Consider the following 21,888-nt stretch of genomic DNA (forward strand, 5'->3'; position numbering starts at 1 on the left):
AAAAAATGGGGACAAAAAAAAATTGAATTGAATTGAAATTGAATTGAAACTTTATTGGTATACATCTAGTACATAAAATATGTTTTACCCAAGTCACGAATCAAAATTATAAACTTAGAAAAATGTCCTAAATTAAGTGAAAAAAGTGACCAAAAAAAGATATAAGAAAAACGAAAAAAAAATGAAATGAAAGAAAAAAAAACTACGCAAAAGCAAAAAAACGAAACAAAAAAAAAGGAAAGAACTGGTAAAAAAGAGGACAAAAAAGGCGACAAAAAGCCAAAAAAGTAAACAAACTAATATAAAAATGTAAAAAAACAATAAAAATTACACACAAAAGGCATAAGGAGCAAAAAAACACACAAAGAAAAAGAAAAACAAAAAAGTCACCGAAAAAAGGTTCAATCAATCAATACTTTATTGGTGTTCAAAACTACAAATAGAGTTTTACACAAGTCAAACACATTAAATTAAATCAATAAACTATTAAAATTTTTACACCGAAGATAATCCTCAAAACTATAAAAACAATTCATAATAAGAAAAGTTTTTAGGTTACAAAATGCGATAGAAAGAGCGACCAAAACAAAGGATAATAACAAAAAATGGAGAAAAAAAACGGCCCAAAATAAATCCCGATTTAAAAAAGGCTATAAAAAAGAAATAAAAAATGGTGAAAAGAAGACGACAAAAAAAGGGGAAAGGATACAATCATTGAACCAAAAAAAAGGTAACCAAAATAGAAGATTACAAAAAAAAAGAAAGAAACAAGGTGCCCAAAAAAAATCTCTTCCAAAAAAGACAAAAAGAAGCCAGAAAAAAGTGTCAAAAATGTCCAAAAAAGTCGAGAAAGAAGTCTATTAAAAAAGGATGGAACGATAAACAAAAAAAAACAAAAACCGAAAGAAGGTCATCCTGGTGAAAAAAAGGCTACGAAAGATGTTTAAAAAAGAAAGCAAAAAAATATATAAACCACACACAAAAAAGGACCGACATAAAAATTTGACAAGAAAAAAGAGAGGTGCGACTTAAAAGGCGTTAAAAAACGTTAAAATACGAAAAAAATGCCAGAAAATTTTAAAATAATCCAAAAAAAAAAACGAACAAAAAAGTGACAAGAACAGCAAAAAATGCTTAATAAAACAAAAAAGAGGCATTACACAAAGGAGACAAAAGGCCAATGAAGGAGAGAAAAGGGATATAAGAAAAATCCAAAAATCCAAGTGTTTAAAAAATGCCATAAACGAGAAAAAACATAAAAAAGCGACGAGAAAGAGCAAAGAAAGATAAAACAATGGACAAAAAAATGCAAAAAAACTGACAAAAAAGGGACACAAAGCCATCAATAAAAACTATAAAAAAATCAACATAGCGAAGAAAAGAATGCGAAAAAGGAAGAAAAGGCACAAAAAAACAACAAAAATTCACAGACGAAAAACAAAGAGTTGAAAATTTCCATAACAAAAACAAAAAAGTTGATGAAAAAACGAGTTAACTTTTTACTAAAAACAGGAAAAATAGAAAAAAGCTACAGCAAAGCAACAAAAAAGGCAATATAAAAGGTGGAATGATAACCAAAAAGAAAACAAGCCGAAAATAGGGGATTAAAAAAGTGAAAAAAAAGGCAAAACATGAAAAACAAAAAAAAGGAGGGAACCGGTAAAAAAGAGGACAAAAAACGCGACAAAACGCCAAAAAAGTAAACAAAGGGTAAAGAGAACAAAAAAATGATAAAACTTACACACAAAACGCATAAAGTGACAAAAAAAATGGGACAGAAGAGAGGTGACAAAAATTAGATAAAAAGCTACAAACAAAAAGAAGGCGACTAAAAACACAAAAAAATAAAAATTAAAAAGTCACCAAAAAAAATCTACAAAATGCGATAGAGAAAGCGACCAAAAAAAGGACAATAACAAAAAAGTGCCCAAAAAATCCCTACATAAAAAAAGCTATAAAAAAGAAATAAAAAATATGGTGAAAAGAAGGCGACAAAAAAGGGGAAAAGATAATTTAACCAAAAAAAGACGATGAAAAAGTAACCAAAATAGAAGATTACAAAGAAAAGAAGAAACAAGGTGTCAAAAAAAAACTACAAAAAAAAAGAAAAGTACCTACAAAAAAAAAGCCGGAAAAAGTGACAAAAAAGTCCAAAAAAAGTCGACAAAGAAGACTATTAAAAAAAGGTAGAACGATAAACAAAAGAAAAACAAAAACCGAAAAAGCCGAAAAGAGGCGATTAAAAAAGGTCATCCCCCTGAAAAAAGGAGATAAAAAAGGCTATGAAAGACGATTAAAAAAGAAAGCAAAAAAAGAGAAATCACAGAAAAAAAAAGGCCGACACAAATAAAAAAGCCGGCAAAAAAGATAAAAAAGCGAAACTTTAACCAAAATAAACGCAAAAACATTGAAAAAAACACTACAAAAAAGTGTGATAACAAATGCGTCAAAACACGTTGAAATACGGAAAAAGGGACAGAATATGGTAAAATAATCCAAAAAAGCGAACAAAAAAGTGCTTAAAAAAACAAAAAAAGGGACACAAAGCCACCAATAAAAACGATAAAAAATCAACCAAAATAGCGAAGAAAACAATGCGAAAAAGGAAGCAATAAAAAACGACGAAAAACCAAAGCGTCGAAAATTTCCGTAACAAAAACAATTAATAAAGATGATGAAAAAACGCACAGGAAAAACTACAAAAAAGATAATACAAAAGGGGGACAAAAAAGGAAATAAAAAATGACGACAAAAAAAAGCAAAAAACGAGACAAAGAAAAGGCGAAAATAATCTCATTAAAAAAAGACAAGAAACGAAAAAAACTACAAAACACTCCATAAAAACAGTCGATAAAAAAAGATTACATAGAAGCCACAAAAAACATTGTCGTAAAAGAATACAAAAAGGTAATAAAAAGGGCTACAAATAAAATTCTGTAAAAGGGGACAAAAAGAACAAAAAGACGATATAAAATAGCGATAAAGAGAGGACAAAATAGTAATGAAAGCGAAAAAGAGCTACAAGTAGAATCAGAAAAAAGCTAAAACAACGGACTAAAAAGTTCGACAGAAATGTTAAAGGAGGAAGAAAAAAGGTAAAAAAACTATCAAAAAAGTGATAAAAACCACAAAAAACATTGTAACAAAAGGATAATAAAAAAAGAGAAAAAGCGATTTCAAAAAGTGACAATAAAATTACAAAAAAAGTGCCAAACAAAAAAAAAACACAAAAGGACTTAAAAACACAACAAAAAATACAAAGAGGGTATAAAAGCGGCGATAAAAAAGGAGACAAAAGGCAGTGGAAGCGAAAAAGGCTACAAAGAAGTCCAAAATAAATTAAAACAAGTGTTCAGAAAATTATCAATGGATAAAAAAACTTGGAAAAGACGAGAAACGAAAAGGTGAAAAATATGCCAAAGAAAGTGCGAAATAAGAGCGAAAACATTAAACAAAATACAACGCCTAAAAAGTGACAAAAAAACAACAAAAAAAAACAAATGTAGAATATACAAAAAAAAAAAAACGATAAAGAAGCTGTAAAAAAATTTCAGCAAAAAAAAACAATCAAAAAATCATATAACAATGATGATAAAAAAAGTAGTTATTTTTTTGGTAAGAATAAGAAAAATGAAAAAAATTACAGGAAAAACAACAAAGAAGGCAACAAGAAAGAGCCACAAAAAAGGCAAAAATAGAATTAAAACCGCAATAAAAAAAATGTCAAAAAGGGCATAAATACGAGACAGGAAAAGATAAAAATAATATTAATAAAAAGTGACAAAAAGAAATGAAAAAAAACAACAACTGTATAAATCAAGTCAGCGAAAAAGGTCACAAAGAACGCCCCGAAAAATACGTATAAAAAAATACAAAAAGGCGATGAAATTTCAAAGAAGAGGGCAAGGAGCGACAAACAAAAGCACCAAAAGAAGCCGACAAGAAACAAGTAACAAGACAACATAAAAAGGCCATAAGAAGTGGCCAGTAAGACAATGAAAGCGAAAAAAGACTACAAATAAAAGCGGAAAAAGACGAACTATCTAAAGCTGCACCAAAAATGCCAAAAAGAGGCCCAAAAACCCACGGCAACAAGGGTGATAAAACAGGCGACAAAAAAAAACGAGAGAAAAGGCGACATAAATAAGAACACAAAAAAATAGGCTATAAGAAGAAACGAAAAAAGGAGCAAAAACATTAGCTGGTAAAAAGTTAAAATACAGAGCCAAAAAAAAATGCGTCGAAAAAACGACGACAAATAAACAAAAGGAAAAGAAATAAAAGAGGCGAGAAATACAAAAAACGAAAGATTGAGAAAGCCAAACATTAAAAAAGTGAAAAATCTAAAATTTAAAAATTCGAAATACAGTCAAACTTGAATAAGTCGAACTGGCAGTTGTTGGAAAAAAACTTCGAAATATCTCGACTTCCAGTTATTGAAATTTAATTTCTTTTTCACATTTTCAATTTTTCTTTTTATTTTTTGTATTTTTCAATTTTACGAATGAAACAAAGGGGAAAATTGAAAAAGTGTAAAACTGAAAAATCAAAAATGAGAAACGGAAAAGTACAAAAGGAAAACTTGAGAGTTTGAAAAATTGAATAAGCAAAAAGTTATAAAACCGAAATAAAATTTAGTCTTCGATTTCTCGATTTTTCAGTTTTTCGTTCTTCAATTTTTCGAATTTTTAAATTTTAGATTTTCAGTTTTTGATGTTTCGATTACTCAATTTTTCGATTTCTTGTTTTTGGATTTCTGGAATTTTCAATTTCGCGTTTCTAGATTTTTGGATTTTTCAATTTTCCAAATTTTTGATTTTTCGATTTTTAAATTTTAGATTTTTCATTTTTTCGACTTTTCGATCTCTCAATTTTTCACTCTCTCGATTTTTCAATATTTGGATTTTTAAATTTTGCGTTTTTCAGTTTTTACGATTTTTGAATGTTTCGATTTGGTACTAGTTTTTTTAATTTTCCGATTCTTCAATGATTTGATTTTTTAATCTTCTGAATTTTCCGACTTTTCGATTTCTCGATTTCTCGATTTTTCAATTTTTCAATTTTCTGACTTTGATTTTTCAATTTTTCGATTCTTAAATTTTAGATCTTAGAATTTTTCAATTTATAAGATTTCAGACTTTTTGATTTCTCGACTTTTCGATTTTTCAGTTGTTCAGAACTTCGATTTTTCTATTTTTCAATTTTCCGTTTAGCAATTTTTCTGTTTCCAATTTTTTGGTTTTTCAACTGTACCATTTGTTAAGTTTTTTTTCAATTTTAAATTGTTCAATTTTTCGTTTCTATAACTTTTGATTTGAAATTTATCCAGTTTTCATTTTAATTTATGTTTTGTGATTTTTCAATACGTATCGAAGAACTGAAAAATCGAGAAATGGAAAAATCTGAAACATTAAAACTTAAAAAATTAAAGTATTAAAAACCTGAAAGAACAAGAAATCGACACACCAAGAAAACGAAAAATTGAAAAATCTAAAACAAAAATCACAAAATTGAAAAGTAGAAAAAATAAAAAAAGTGCTAAGAAAAACACTGCAAAACATTGTAACAAAAGGATAATAAAAAAAAAAGAAAAAGCGACTTCACAAAGCGACAATTAAATTACAAAAAAGTGCTAAAAAAACACAAAAAGATTTAAAAACACAACAAAAATAGAAACAATTTAAGTAAATAAAAAAAATCTGTTATTTATTTAGACAATTCAAGATCGGGATATTTTGAGACAGAAGACTACAGAAACGAGATGCAAAATTTTCGTAAAAACCATACTTTTAAAGTTAGTTATACATATAACTGTACTTCTTTTTTAGTTCAACGAAGATTCCTAGAAACACTTAAATTTTGGCTCAATAAATAATCTCTGAACATGATTTTCTAATTAATAACTACATCGTATCATGCAAACTGTGATTTATAAGCACTTAAAAGTGTAAAGTTTCCTTTAGTTTTCAGACAAGAATAGCAGACCGTAACGTTTGTGCTTAATTGAGTTCATACATTGTTCGTTTGATTTAGTACACCAGTAATTATCATCAATTATATCTTAAAGTTTAAATTTCGCGGCTAACCAGACAGCTCGATCTCTCCCCACGCCCCTCCATCCAACCGTCTCCTTCCACCGTCCAGGCCATCCGCTCCTTTTCACTTCATTGATCCTGACAGTTGCGCCGCAGCGCCCTCTCCCTCACGCAAACGACACAAACACCTCGCCCTTGCTCTCATGATGTCGTGAGAGGAAACTCAGTGAAAAGTTCGGGAAAACTTCGGAAAAGTGTTTCTGTGGCGCCGCTTTTGCCATGCATCATGGCAATGCTAGTTCAAAACATAAACGGACACATCCAGAACCAGTTAACTCGCTCGCTCGAGAAAATCCTCGACGATGCGAACCAAAGTGGTGAACTGAAACTGAGCAACCGAAAACTCAAAGATTTCCCGAAAACCAGCGAAAAGTACAACTTGCGTGATACAGTAATAGCAGGTGAGTGCCGTAATTGAGGTTCTTATTCACGGCTCCCGGCTGTCGTCATCGTTATCGTGTTGTGATAAGAACGTGGACGTGAATCGGGCCGTTGTTTGTTTTATAAAAGTTGCCGCAATAACCGTAAAAAGCCCCAGCGGAGTCTTGAGCCCGCAATAAAGCGACGGATGTGGAGATAAAGAGCGCTTTTACAACCCGAGGGCCGTAATTGATAATTAATAACACGTTGGGAGGTCGATTGTTGCGAAATTATGCTCGTTTTGTTGTTTAAACAATGGAGAGTTGTTCGTCGTCAAGACAACGGACGGTTGCCGTGGAGACGGTGACAGAGCGGCCGGGTGACAGGCGTGTCGGACGAGATGAATGACAGGTGACAGGTGACGTTTAAGGGTGACAAGGGGTGGGGGAAGTTGTGGATGCTGAATGACAGGTGTCGGGTATTTTTGTTTATAATTGGAATCTGTCAAAAAATTTTTAAATGTCCACGAAATACACTTAAGTAAGGACATACGTCTACAGTTAGAAGCATGACTCGTTTACAATTATTTTTCATCATCCGATATAAATATAAAGTCCCATTATCCCGGATCAAGCTATCTGTAAACTATATCACTTAAATTAAAACATTAAAATAAATGTCAATTAAATGTCATTTGAGTTGTCTTGATTATTCAATCATTTGTTAGTCAGAGGACCATTAAATTCGTGTAGACGAGGAAGATTACCAACTAATTACCAAGTTTGACGCCATCTATATCGGGCGAACATTAAAGTTTGTAATCTAGTTACCCTTGGAAAGGATTTAGCGTGTCGGTGATTAAACCACACTAATGTCCAAAAATGACAAATATAAAAACAAAAATGGCGGACTTTTTAAAATATTTTTAATAAAATTCTCCATAGAATAGAATTAGTTGAAATTGACTTAACGAGTACTTGTTGGGTTAGCACGTTTCGACGATGATTCACCTTCATGACAAAGCAAAAATGGTCTTGAATTTTGACCCTGCTTATTCTTTTCGAACGAAGAATGAAAATTTCGGCTTAAACAAATTTACAACAATCAGTCCAGTAGTTCCGAATAAGGTGATTATAAAATATTTTCAAGCTCTATATATATACTTACTTGGTGATTATATGTACGTATGTAATTGTGAAAAAAAAATATTTCTCGGAGTATGTACTTATTAATGTGGCTAACACCCACGTAAACTACTATTTCAAGCAACAACTGTTTGTTGTATTAGTCCTGAAAATTATTGCAAATTTTTCTGACCGTGGCGCGCAACTGACCCATGAACGACTTCGGGTTTCTAAATGTAAATATGTACAAAAAATTGGTCCACGAATTCCACAATTGTTACAGACGATAGACAGACTGAAACGGGAGACCAGTTTTTTCGTACTCTAGGGGTCATGAAACGTCGAGCAAATATGACAGTAGTCAGTCGTCCGATGCACCCTATTCCAATAAAAATAAAGTAAAAACAAATTTGAATTTAAAAAAATTAGAAATAAACTAAATTTCGAGACTACAAAATTAGTTGGAAAATTGTAACAATGTTATTTAATTAAAATTTAACGAAATTTTGAACAAATAAAAACAATTAACTACAATTGAAAACTTTTAGTTGCATTTTAACAATAATGTGAAAATGTATGAAAATTTTCGAAAAGTAGTAAAATGATATAAAAGAAATATATTTTTGAATTCCGAGTGAAGCTAAACTTAAACACATTTTAGAACCATAGAAAAATCGATGAATCGAAAAATTGAACAATCAAAAAATCGAAATTTCCATAAATGGGGAGATTGAAAAATCGAAAAATTGGAAAATTCAAAAGTAGAAAAACTAAAATATCGAAAAATTGAAAAATCAAAAACCTGAAAAATCGAAAAAACGAAGAATTAAAAACTCCAAACATTGAACGAGAAATCGAGAAATGGGAAAATGAAAAACTTGGTTAATCGAGAAATTGGAAAATCGAAAAATTGAACATTTTTAAACGTCAAAAAATTTAAAAATCGAAAAATTTAAAAACCGACAAATAGAAACATCAAAAACTAGAAAAATTGAAAGATCAAGAAATCAAAATCTTTCGATATTTGAAAGTTCAATCTTCTTTTTCGGATTTCGGAAGCTTTTTAAAAAAATTTGGTTATCAGAATTTTAGATTTTCCGATTTTCGATTTCTCGATTATTACGTTTTCAATATTCAGATTTTCAATTACTTTACTTTTCGTTTTTTTGTCTTTGCAGAAGATTCAATTTTCTCAATTTTTCGAATTTCAATTTTTCGATTTTTTGTTTTCGGTTTTTCCATTTTCAATGATTATTCGAATTGTAGATTTTTTGATTTTCGTTTTCTCGATTTTTCCGTTTTCAATGTTCGAATTTTCAGTCATTTTACTTTTCGAATTTTTAACATTCCAATTTTTAGATTTTTTGATTTTTCTGTGTTCGGTTTTTCTATTTTCATTTTCTCGATTTTCGACTTTTTTGATTTTCTCTTTTTCGATATTCTAATTTTCAGTCTTTTTGATTTCCGATTTTTCTATTTTTAGATTTTTTAATTTTCTATTTTTCAACTTTTCAATTGCTCAGTTTTTAGACTTTTTTACTTAAGGATTTTCAATTTTTTTATTTAATTATTTAAATTGAAAAATCTAAAATTTAAAAATTGGAAAAATTGAAATGTCTAAAAATTGGCAAATCAGAAAGTCGAGAAATCGAATATTCTAAAACATTAATAAAAGTTAAAAAATTAAAATATCGAAAAATTGAAAAACCGAGAAATCGAAAAATCAAAAACTAGAAAAATTGTAAAATCTAAAACAAAAATCAAAAAATTCAAAAGTAGAAAAAGTAAAAATCGAAAAACTGAAAAATCAAAAACCTCAAAAATTGAAGAATTGAAAAATCGAAACACGAAAGTCGAGAAATCCAGAACTTGGAAAATCGAAAAATTGAAAATTTTTAAACGTCAAAAAATCGAAATCTCCATAAATGGGGAGATTGAAAAATCGAAAAATTGGAAAATCAAAATATTTAAAAACTGAAAAATCGAAACATTGAAAATTTAAAAAATCGAAAAATTGAAAAACCGAAACATCCAAAACCGAGAAGTAGAAAAATCAAAAAATCAAGAAAGCGAGCATCAAAAAATTGAATTTAAAAATTCGAAAAATTGAAATGTCGAAAAACGGAAAGTGAAAAAATCGAGAAATCGAATATTCTACAATATTAAAAATTGAAAAACCAAGAAATCGAGACATCAAAAATACGATGTAAAACAAAAAAATCGAAAATTCAAAAGTAGAAAAACTAAAAAATTGAAAAATTGAAAAATCAAAAACCTGAAAAATCGAAAAAATGGAGAATTAAAAACTCCAAACATTGAAGTCGAGAAGTCGAGAAATGGGAAAATGAAAAACTCGATTACTCGAGAAGTTGGAAAATTGAAAAATTGAACATTTTTTAAACGTCAAAAAATTTAAAAAACGAAAAATTTAAAAACCAACAAATAGAAACATCACAAACTAGAAAAATTGAAAAATATAAAACATAAAAATCGAAGGAGTGGAAAAAGTAAAAAGTCGAGAAATCGAAAAGTTGAAAAATCGAGAAATTCAAGCGAAAAATTGAAAAATCGAAGGTTAGAAATTTTAAAAATCGAAAAATTGAAAAATCTAAAATTGAGAAGTAGAAAAATCGAAAGATCGAGAAAGCGAAGCATCAAAAAACTGAAAAATCTAAAATGTACAAATTCGAAAAATTGAAATAGCAAGAAATCGAAAAATTGAGCAATAAAAAAATCGAAATTTCAAGAAACCGAGAAATTGAAAAATTGGAAAATCAAAAAATTTAAAAACTGAAAAATCGAAAGATCAAGAAAGCAAAATATCTTTCGATCTTTGAAAGTTCAATCTTCTTCTTTTTCGGATTTCGGAAGCTGTTTCAATATTTTGCTTATCAGAATTTTCGATTTTTCGATTTTCGATTTCTCGATTTTTACATTTTCAATATTCGAATTTTCAATGATTTTACTTTTCGTTTTTTTGACTTTGCAGAAGATTCAATTTTCTCAATTTTTCGAATTTCAATTTTTCGATTTTTTTTCGGTTTTTCCATTTTCAATTATTATTTGAATTGTAGATTTTTTACTTTTCGAATTTTTAACATTCCAATTTTTCGGTTTTTTAAATTTTTCTGTGTTCGGTTTTTCAATTTTCATTTTCTCGATTTTCGATTTTTTTGATTTTCTCTTTTTCGACATTCCAATTTTCAGTCTTTTTGGTTTCCGATTTTTCTATTTTTCGATTTTTTAATTTTCGATTTTTCAACTTTTCCAGTGCTCAGTTTTTAGACTTTTTTACTTAAGGATTTCCTGAATTTTCAATTTTTTGATTTTTGGAGTTGTCAAGTGTAAAGATATAACCGTTTATAAACATTACATTACATCAAAAAAATGAAAAATGTAAAATTTATAAATAAACCTAAAACATAAAAATCGAAAAAGTGGAAAAAATCGATAAATCGAAAAGTCGAAAAAATTTGAAAATTCACAAGTGAAACATCGAAAAAGTAAGAAATCGGAAAACTGAAAATCCAGAAATCGAAGTGAACAATTTAAAAATCGATAAATTGAAAAACCTAGGAATACAAAAAACGAAAGATTGAGAAAGCCAAACATTAAAAAAGTGAAAAATCTAAAATTTAAAAATTCGAAATACAGTCAAACTTCGAATTATCGCGACTTCCAGTTATTGAAATTTAATTTTTTTTTCACATTTTCGATTTTTCAATTTTTCTTTTTAGTTTTTCGATTTTTATTTTTTGTATTTTTCAATTTTACGAATGAAACAAATGGAAAAATTGCAAAATTGTAAAACTGAAAAATCAAAAATGAGAAACGGAAAAGTAGAAAAGGAAAACTTTGCAAAATATGAAAATTGGAAATCAATAATTTGAAAAATTGAAGGAACGAAAAATTGGAAGAACCAGACATTAAAAATTAAGGTTTCTTAAGAAAGTCGAAAAATCATAGATTGAGAGTTGGAAAAACTGAATAAGCAAAACATTATCAAATCGAAATAAAATTTAGTCTTCGATTTCTCGATTTTTCAGTTTTTCGTTCTTCAATTTTTCGAATTTTTAAATTTTAGATTTTCAGTTTTTTGATGTTTCGATTTCTCGATTTTTGGATTTTTCAATTTTCCGATTTTAAAAATTTTTGAGTTCGATTTTTAAGTTTTAGATCTTCCAATTTTTCAATTTTTAAGATTTCAGATTTTTTGATTTCTCGACTTTTCGATTTTTCAGTTTTTCAGAACTAAGTACGATTTTTCAATTTTTCAATTTGTTAAGTTTTCGTTTTTTCAATTTTAAATTTTTCAATTTTTCGTTTCTATAATTTTTGATTTGAAATTTATCCAGTTTTCATTTTATTTTATGTTTTGTGATTTTTCAATATGTATCGAAGAACTGAAAAATCGAGAAATGGAAAAATCTGAAACATTAAAAGTTGAAAATTAAGGTATAAAAAAACTGAAAAAACAAGAAATCGACACGAAAAATTGAAAAATCTAAAACATAAAAATCACAAAATTGAAAAGTAGAAAAAATTGAAAGATCAACAAAGGTGGAACATCGAAAAATTGATAAATGGAAAATCTGAAAAGTCGAGAAGTCGAAAATTTGAACAATCGAGAAATTGAAGAATAAAAACTGAAAAATCCCAAAATTGAAGTAAAGTTGATACATCGAGAAATCGAAAATCGGAAAAAATTTGTTTTTTATCCAAAAATCTGGATATTTAGATAAAAATTCAACCCGTAATCATAAGGTCTATGTTAAATTTTTAACATTTAAATAACATTTATTCGACAAAATTGTAAGATGACATCATCAACAATTTTATGTTACATGTTATAAAATTTTGATATATTTTTTTTTAAATCTGGATGCCTAAGGTAAAAACTCAAAACGAATTCATAAACCACAAGTGGAGAAGTACATTATTTTGAACAATTTGAATAACATTTACTAGTGTAAAACTTGGAAATGACGTAATTCCATTGTTGGTGGGGATGAGCAAACAAATTTTGTTTGGCGTTTTATCAACATATACAAAATTTGACAACAATCGGTCCGGTAGTTTCGGAAATTATATTATTACCTGAACTTTTTAAAAAAAATCAAGAAGTTTTTTTATAACATAATGTACTTATTTATTAAAAAAAGAACAGTGAGATAACTCATTAAAGAAACCACAACGTTAACAAAATTCCACATAGAGCTGTTCGGGGAAGACAGTTAATCATGGAATTGTTCCAAGAAGGGTAAGAAATGACAAAAGTGAAAGCACATTGTAAGATGAAGAACGTAGGAAAATAAAAAAAAATCTGAGAAAATAATAAACCAAATAGAGGAAGAATCTCGTGAAAATGATGTCCAGGAACTAACTAATTATAAATTTAGGTGACCATGACAGTGACAGCGATTCATGTTGCCATGTTGTGCACATCATATAGTAAAAGTAATAACGATTTATTAAACAATCTGCAATAAATGACCTGATTTTTTTTAAACACTGTTCCCATTGTCATCTTGCCAAGATCCCAAGTTACAGCCTTGAGAAAAAAATGTCCTCCAGAAATAAAACATTTCTTTTCCGCTTCGATTCTTATTTCCTGTATTTTTAAAAATGTGTTGTTTTGTACAGTAATTAAGTTTCTTAAAGAACACACAAGATCCAAATTTTGTTCGCTCTATTTCTTACCGGAGTCCGCAATTATAGTATGAATTTTTATCAGAAATATAGAAAATATGCAGTATGTTATGCCCATAAATATTTACAACTAAATGATTAAATACACATTTTATGACTCATGCAAGTGCATTTTACTTTCATAAACGTAATACTAATAACAGGTGCATAGTCAAGTTTTTATAGCTGCGTTTTTGAATTATTAAATGTAATACTTAGGTGAATTCTGCTTTATTTTTTTTTATATTTTTGGTTTCCAATAAAACTAAAAAAATCGAGACTTGCTTATTTATATCGAAATGGCTTAAATATTTATTTAAAGTCTGTTAATGTATCCGTGTGTCCGTCTGTGTGGTTTTAAATTTGAGTCATTTATGATCAAGTTAATTAGTTTTTGGTGCCACTAGTCTATGCTCTCAGTAGGAAAAGTCCTAAGTTTCCCTCACTCAGTTTATGGAAGTTTACACCATAAACTTGCGTTACATGTATGTGATAATCCGTTTTACGATCCGTCATTAAAATAATTTCATACCGTTTGTCGTTTTGACAAAAAATCGTTTTTCAACAATTTGAAAGCACTGATATTCAAAAAATAACGTTGTAGCTCCAAGTCCCACTACAATTTATTGCCCTTCGGACACACAACCAAGATTTACAACGACATCCCAAGACATGACTTGCATGCCAGCTACCCATGAAGAAAAAACCAACTGAAAGGAAGTGCCCATCTAATCTTCCGTCCATGTCCATTGTTTTTTCAGTTCCAAGGCTTGGAAGCGTGACGTTCGCTTTTTCCCACATTCGTTTTGTATTTTGTAAATAGAGTTAGTGCACTATAAAATTCGATAAATATTGGAACGAGGTCGGAAAGCGTAATATTTTCGTGATGATCGGAACTAAGGCGACCTTGGAGATGGATGCGTTATTGTAGTGACGTGAAATCGATGTCAAAGGTCAGATTTGGCGCAAACCGACGGGGAATCGCGGCGGCACTTTTGGCCGGAGATTGATCGAGAATCCGATTTCCGGGCGAGATTTTCGGGAGGAATCCACAGAGTACACAAGGGTTTAATATTTGTCGAGCGCGTTATCGCTTGGTAATTATTACGAAAAGTAAACAGCAGCTGGTGGGTTGTTGGCGCATTTTTGTGGCCTTTGATAGAGTTTGGTTGTGTTTATCGTCAGAAGTATGTTTTTTCGACGGTTCATATCTCCTAGAATGTGAAAAAGTGGGACTTCCGTTTCCGCGTGTCAATTGTTGCCATTGTATTCGGATCACCATTCAGAAATTCGAAGTGGAGCTCGACGAACTTTTGATTTTTTACTTCATGAGCGTAAACTAACTATTTCCATGTTTTCTGGACGTTTCATGACCCTTAAAGTACGGAAAATTAGGTCTACAGTTCCTGTCTGTCTGTTGTCTGTCTGTCTCTTCATCCGCCCGTCCGTAAAAACTTTTTACACTTGACATTCAGATTTTTGAGAAAAAATGTAAAATGGTATGGCATTTTGAAGTTTAACCTTGAAATTGCCAACTCGACTGCTATGAAATCTTGCAAACGTTTTAAGGTTATTGGAGGCATGGTAAAATGATAAATCGTTAGAAACATTTTTCCGTTTGTGATTTTTCAGGTTTTTGATTTTTTTTAATTTTTAGACTTTTTAAATTTTCGATTGCGGGATTTTTCAATTTTTCGCTTCAATTTCTCGATTTTTCAAATTTGCGACTTTTTGATTTGTTTTTATTTTTCGATTTTCCAATTTTCCAATATTTCTGTTTTAGGATTTTTCAGATTTTCCATTCTTCAATTTTTCTATTTTTCGATATTTCAAATTTTGGCGTTTCTGAATTTCCCATTTCTTGATATTTTGAGTTTTAGATTTTTAGAGTTTTTTTAGTCCTATTTCTCAGGTTTTTGATTTTTAAATTTTCGGTTTTTAGATTTTTCAATTTTCGCGTTTCTAAATTTTCGGTTTCTTTATTAACCGATTTTTTGACTTAACAATTTCTCAATTTTCCGATATTTCAGTTTTGCGATTTTTACATTTTTCAATTTTTGACATTTCTAAATTTTCGATTTCTGAATTTTTGACATTTTAATTTTTCGATTTTATTATCTCATTTCTCGATTTTTAAACTTCTAGATTTTTTTCGTTTTTCAATCTTTCGATTTTTCAATCTTTAAAATTTTCTGTTTTCCGAATTTTCGACATTTCGATTTTTCAATTTTTCGATATTTCAGTTCTGGGATTTTTCACCTTTTCCCTTTGTAAATCTTTAGGTTTTAAATAAAATCGATTTATCAATTTTCCAATATTTCATTTTCACGATTTTTCAATTTTCCAATTTTTGAATTTTTAATTTGTCGATTAATCGATTTTTCAACTTATCGATTTCACGTCTTTTAGATTTTTCAATTTTTTCGATTATTCCATTTTTAAATTTTTGGCGTTAAAAATTTTTCGATTTTATTGTTCCATTTCTCGATATTTCAGTTTTTCATTTTTAAATTTGTAGGTTTTTAATTTTTCAGTTTCCTAAATTTTCGGTTTTCCGATTTTTCAATTTTCCCATTTTTCAATTTTTGGAGTAAATTTACGATTTTTCGATTTTTTGATATTTAAATTTCTCGATTTTATTGTTCCATTTCTGGATATTTCAGGTTTTCATTTTAAAATTTTTAGGTTTTTGATTTTTCAATTTTTTAAATTTTCGGTTTTCCGATTTTTCAGCTTTTCGATTTTTTATTTTTCGATTTCTTAATTTTCCAATATTTCGGTTTTGCGATTTTTCAGTTTTTTGATTTTTCAATTTTTCTATTTTTCGAGTTTTCGATTTTTGGATTTATAAATATTTCGATATTTCAGTTTTGGGATTTCTCAATATTTCGATTCTCTAATTTTTCGATTTTTCGAGTTCTCCATTTTTCGATTTCTCTAGTTTTACTTTTCGATTTTTCGAATTTTTAAATTTTAGATTTTTCAATTTTTTGATGTTTCGGTTTCACGATGTTTCGATTTTTCATTCCTCCATTTTAGATTTTTCGAAATCCCAATTTTCCATTTTTGAAATTTCAGTTTTGGAAGTTTTCTTTTTTTTAATTCTTAAATTTCCGAATTTTTCAATTTCGCATTTTTTAAAATTTTTCATTACCCACTTTTTTGCGATATATCAGTTTTGGGATTTTTCAATTTTTCGTTTCTTTAATTTTTCGGTTCTTCAATTTCTCGATCCTTCATTTTTTGATTTCTCGATTTTTTATTTTTAAATTTCTCAACTCTCAGATACATATTTCAGTTTTACGATTTTTGATTTATTCAGTCTTTTAATTTTTGGCGTTTCTAAACTTTCAATTCTTCAATTTCTCGATTTTTCAATTTTAGGTTAAGTTTTTCAATTCAATGTGAATTCAAATCGAAGTTTCAATTTTGCCGTTCTTCAATTATTCGATTTTTCAATTTCGCAATTTTTCACTTTTTCGTTGGTCAATTTTTCGATATTTCAGTTTTGGGATTTTTCAGTTTTTCGATTCTTCTATGTTTCGATTCTTCAATTTTTTGATTTTTTATTTTTCGATTTCTCAACTTTCAGATATTTCAGTTTTGCGATTTTTCTATTTTCATTTTTTGTTTTTTTATTTTTTATTTTTATTTTCAGTTTTTGGACTTTTAAAAATTTCGATTTTTCAATTTTTCAGTGTTTCAGTTTCAGTTTTTTTTTAATTCAAATCGAGGTCTCGGTTTTGCAGTTTTTCATCAATTTTTCGATTTTTCAGGTTTTTGTTTTCAGTTTTTTAAAATTTCGGTTCTTTCGTTTTTCTACTTGACGATTTTTCGACTTTTCGATTTCTCGATGAATTTTTTTAAATCTTAGATTTTACGATTTTTCAATTTTTTGATTCGATTTCTTGGTTTTTCAATATTTAGATATTTTTAAAATTTTTCGGTTTTTTAAATTTTAGTTTTTCGATTTCTCGATTTTTCAGTTCTTCGATTTATCACGTTTTGATATTTCAGTTTTGGGATTTTTCAACTTTTCGCTTCTAGATTTTTAGATTAGAAAAAAATTTATAGCTCGATTTTTTATTTTTCGATTATCACTTCGATATTTTGGTTTTGAGATTTTTTAATTTTTCGATTCTTCAATTTTTCTTGCATTTTTTGATTTTTCAACTTTGGAATTTTTCTTTTTCTTATTCTTCAATTTTTCGATCTCCCAATTTCACATTTTTTTCGATTTGTCGTTTTTTCAATTTTTAGATTATTCAATTTCTCGAATTCTCAATTTTCCGAAATTTTAGTTTTGCAATGATTTTTCAATTTTTTGGTGAGTTCTCGATTTTTTGACTTTAAAATTTTTCGATTTTATTCCATTTTTCGATATTTCAGTTTTTCGTTTTAAAATTTTCAGGTTTTTGATTTTTCAATTTTCTAAGTTTTCGATTTTCCGATTTCTCGATTTTTCAATTTTCGATTTATCACTTTCAAATATTTCAGTTTTGCGATTTTTCAACTTTTCGCTTCATCAATTCCTAGATTTTTAAAAAATTTTCTAATCTCGATTTTTTATTTTTCCATTTCTCAATTTCTCGATATTTCAGTTTTGTGATTTTTCAGTTTTTCAATTTTTAGCGTTTATAAGTTTTCGATTTCTTGATTTTTTGACTTCAAAATTTTTCGATTTTATTGTCCCATTTTCGATTTTTCGATTAATCGGTTTTTCATCTTATCGATTTCTCGATTTCTAGACTTTTGGATTTTTAGATTTTTTGATTTTCCCATGTCTTGATCTTTCTTAGATACTGAATTTTTCGATATTTCAGTTTTGAGATTTTTCAATTTTTCATTTTAAAATTTTCAGGTTTTTGATTTTTCAATTTCCTAAATTTTCGGTTTTCCGATTTTTCAATTTTTGAATTTTTGGCGTTTATGAATTTTCAAGTTCTCGATTTTTTGACTTTAAAATTTTTCGATTTTATTGTTCCATTTTTCGATATTTCAGTTTTTCGTTCTAAAATTTTCAGGTTTTTGATTTTTCAATTTTCTAAATTTTCGATTTTCCGATTTTTCAACTTTTATAATAATAATAATTTATTGTACTCAACAGAGATTAATCTCCAATTACAGAATACAAAACAAAAGTAAATAGTAGTCTATCTTACAAATAAATAATTAAATACAACGTATGCCTGCAAAATATATCTAAACATCAAGAAAAAAAAAAAAATATATAACAGTAAGGATAGCTCATTATAAAAAAGAGTAGAACAAAATTCTGACGCTCTGTAATTATGTGTTATGCTGTAAATGTATGGATTTCGATTGAAAAAACTTCCTTACCGCTACACCCTTGGGCCAAAAAGATGCAGCCAGAATATCATTTTGATATACAAAATCGATAGTAAGTTTGAAAGAACTATATAACTCAGGAAATTTAGAGTCCAATTTAATAAGCTTAAAGTCAGGAAGACGTTTATTTTTCAGCACTTCTTCATGGGATTTTAACTTAAATTTGATATAATCAGTAATCTTGTTCACATCAACATTAGGGTTTACTCTTGTAATATGTATATGACTGCTTTTTTTTCTGGTGACAGCTACGAAATCATGATCACTCGATGACAAATCTGACGAACCTGAACTAGAAGCTATATCTGCTGAGCCAATAATTAACTTACTTACTTTCGGCCGACGTTTTAAAGTATCACCTGTTACCTCCTTCTCAGAAGGATTTTTACCATTGTCTGAAGAATTATTTAGATCAACTTCATTACATGAATTCGTATTAGGATAAATAATAGTGTTCCGTATTTCAGGTTCACTTTTGTTTACCACTTTTCTTGCTTCCACACCACTCACGTTTTTATTCATAATCTTACTCGAAAAAGCGTCCATTGATGATAAACTACAATCAGTGGAGCCTCCCAAGTTGTTCGAACTTTTTATCAAAATGTCTATCATCTCACTTTGCGTTTTTACACGATCCCTTAGCTCCTTTATAATTTCGTCTTTTTGTTTAATAATATAATTGAAAACAGCAATATCAACCTTTTTCTCAGGTCCACTCATTTGTTCCATTGCTTCAAAAAACTCAGAATCTTCGCACACAACAGGAGGCATTTTCACTTTATCACAGCAAACTAAAGACTTACTGTCCAAAATTTTTACATAAGATACACCCTTGGCACAACTAAGGTGGTACACATTATCACACGATATACATTTTAATGCACTGACAACTTTTGATTTACATTTTCTGCAGATTTGTGCAGACGTACCGGACTGACTACTACTATTGGCATCCATCTTGGCTAATAACTTTTCGATTTCTCGATTTTTCAATTTTTTGATTTTTAAATATTTTAATTTTCCAATTAGTAGGGTTTCTAAATTTTCGATTTTTCGATTAATCGATTTTTCACCTTATCGATTTCTCGATTTCTCGACTTTTGGATTTTTAGATTTTTTGATTTTCCCATGTCTTGATCTTTCTTTGATACTGAATTTTTCGATATTTCAGTTTTGAGATTTTTCAATTTTTCGATTCTTCAATTTTTCTTCCATTTTTTGATTTTTCAATTTTCCTATTTTTCGAGTTTGCGATTTTTGGATTTATAAATATTCCGATATTTCAGTTTTGAGATTTCTCAATATTTCGATTATCTAATTTTTCGAATTCTCGAGTTTTACTTTTCGATTTTCGGTTTCTTCATTTTTAGATTTTTCAATTTTTTGATGTTTCGATTTCTTGTTTTTCGATTTGTCATTTTTTTTTTAATATGTATTTCGATTTTACGATGTTTCGATTTCTCACCCCCCGGTTTTTGATTTTTCGAAATCCCAATTTTTCGACATTTGAGTTTTGAGATTTTTCTATTTTTCGATTTTTGAAATTTCACGATGTCTCAGAAATTTCTCGTTTTCTCAACTTTCGATTTCTCAACTTTCGATTTCTCAATTTTTCGATATTTCAGTTTTGGAATTTTTCTTTTTTTTATTCTTCCATTTTTCGATCGATCAATTTCGCATTTTTAAAATTTTTTGTTACTTTTTTTGGGATATTTCAGTTTTGGGATTTTCCAATTTTTCGTTTCAATTTTTCGTTTCAATTTTTCGATTCTTCAAATTCTCGATTCTTCAGTTTTTCGATTTCTCATTTTTTTATTTTACGATTTATCAATTTTGCAATATTTCAGTTTTTCGATTTTTCACTTTTCGATTTCTGGATTTTTCAATTTTTCGATTATATATTTTAGTTTTGAGATTTTTGAGTTTTTCGATTCTTCAATTTTTCTTCCATTTTCTGATTTTTCAACTTTGGAATTTTTCTTTTTTTATTCTTCAATTTTTCGAGCTCCCAATTTCACATTTTTTTCGATTTTTCATTACTCAATTTTTTTGCGATATTTTAGTTTTGGAATTTTTCCATTTGTCGTTTCTTCAATTTTTAGATTATTCAATTTCTCGATTTCTCAATTTTCCGATATTTCAGTTTTGCAATGATTTTTCAGTTTTTCAATTTTTTGCTGTTTGTAAATTTTTGAGTTCTCGATTTTTTGACTTTAAAATTTTTCGATCTATCATATTTTCGATTTTTCAATTTTTTACTATTTCATTTTTCAGATTTTTTACTTTTTCATTTCTTTTATTGTTTTTAAACTTTTTCAATTTTTTGATTCGATTTCTCGATTTTTCTATTTTTAAAAATTTCGAATTTTTAAATTAAAATTTTTTCAATGTTTTGTTGTTTTGATTTCTCGATCTTTCGGTTTTAGATTTTTTTTTTAATTAGAAGATGTATAAGAAGCTGCGAAACTACCGGACCGATTGTTGTCAAATTTTTGGTGTATGAATCCGTGAGTTTTCACCCCTAGAGCTCCAGATTTTTGGAAACATCAAAATTGTATAACAATATGTTGAAATTTAACTTGAATTGGCAAATTTATTGATCAAAATGTGTCGGTTTATCCTTCCCAAAAAATTGATGACGTACTGTTATTATTATTATTAGTACAATGAAACTACCGAAATTGATAGATATAGGTGTCCTTGCAAAAATTTTGATGACGTCATCACAAAATTTTTGCTAAAATAAAACTCATTTGAAACACTAGATACAACAAAAATAACCTCCGACCAATTTTTTGAATTAATGAAGTGCTCACAATGTGTGAATAATATTCCAACACAAAGCCCTCCCTTAATCCACCCGGCCGAATTTACCTTTCAATCCCCTTTATCGGGCAAATCCCTCTCGACGACCCACCTCCGCGGAAGCCCCTGTAAACCTGCCACAATCCTACAACAATCATCCCCAACCGAAGGGGACTTCAACCCGATCGATAGCCCAAGACCGTTACGCTCCCTTAAATTTTTAACGTTTTTAACGATTAACGAGAGCGAATAGTTCCATTCACGCTGGTTGCTCCCGGTTCCAGATGGAGTTGCTTGAACCCGGCCTATTTCTGGAGCGCGAAGAGCGCATAGGTAAACACGACGAGAAAAAGTAGCCGAGAGAGGCAATCCGAATTCGCAATCAACATAAACACGTTACGATATTGCCAAGGGGGCGTTAAAGTCAAGAGTGCCTTGGGATGACGTCACCGATTTTTTGAAGGGGA

At 28.7% G+C, this 21,888-nt stretch overlaps 1 protein-coding gene and 1 long non-coding RNA gene across 3 annotated transcripts in view; one reads left to right on the top strand and one right to left on the bottom strand.

Moving 5' to 3' along the window:
- Positions 1-6,190: 6,190 nt before the first annotated feature.
- Positions 6,191-21,888, top strand: part of LOC135130764 (leucine-rich repeat and calponin homology domain-containing protein) — a 64,270-nt gene continuing 48,572 nt past the window's right edge. For both annotated transcript variants that reach the window (XM_064058185.1, XM_064058184.1), the window contains exon 1: positions 6,191-6,496. In XM_064058185.1, coding sequence (XP_063914255.1) covers positions 6,322-6,496 — 175 coding nt within the window. In that variant the 5' untranslated portion in view covers positions 6,191-6,321. The remainder of the gene's footprint in view (positions 6,497-21,888) is intronic.
- Positions 18,869-19,572, bottom strand: LOC135131037 (uncharacterized). Its single transcript, XR_010280864.1, has 2 exons — positions 18,950-19,572; positions 18,869-18,903 (listed from the first exon to the last, which is right to left on the bottom strand). It is a non-coding gene; the product is annotated as an uncharacterized LOC135131037 (long non-coding RNA).

The sequence above is a fragment of the Zophobas morio genome, unplaced genomic scaffold (assembly GCF_036711695.1).
Source record: "Zophobas morio isolate AGI-343-1 ecotype UQ-CSIRO unplaced genomic scaffold, CSIRO_AGI_Zmor_V1 ptg000018l, whole genome shotgun sequence".
NCBI classification, from domain to species: Eukaryota; Metazoa; Arthropoda; class Insecta; order Coleoptera; family Tenebrionidae; genus Zophobas; species Zophobas morio.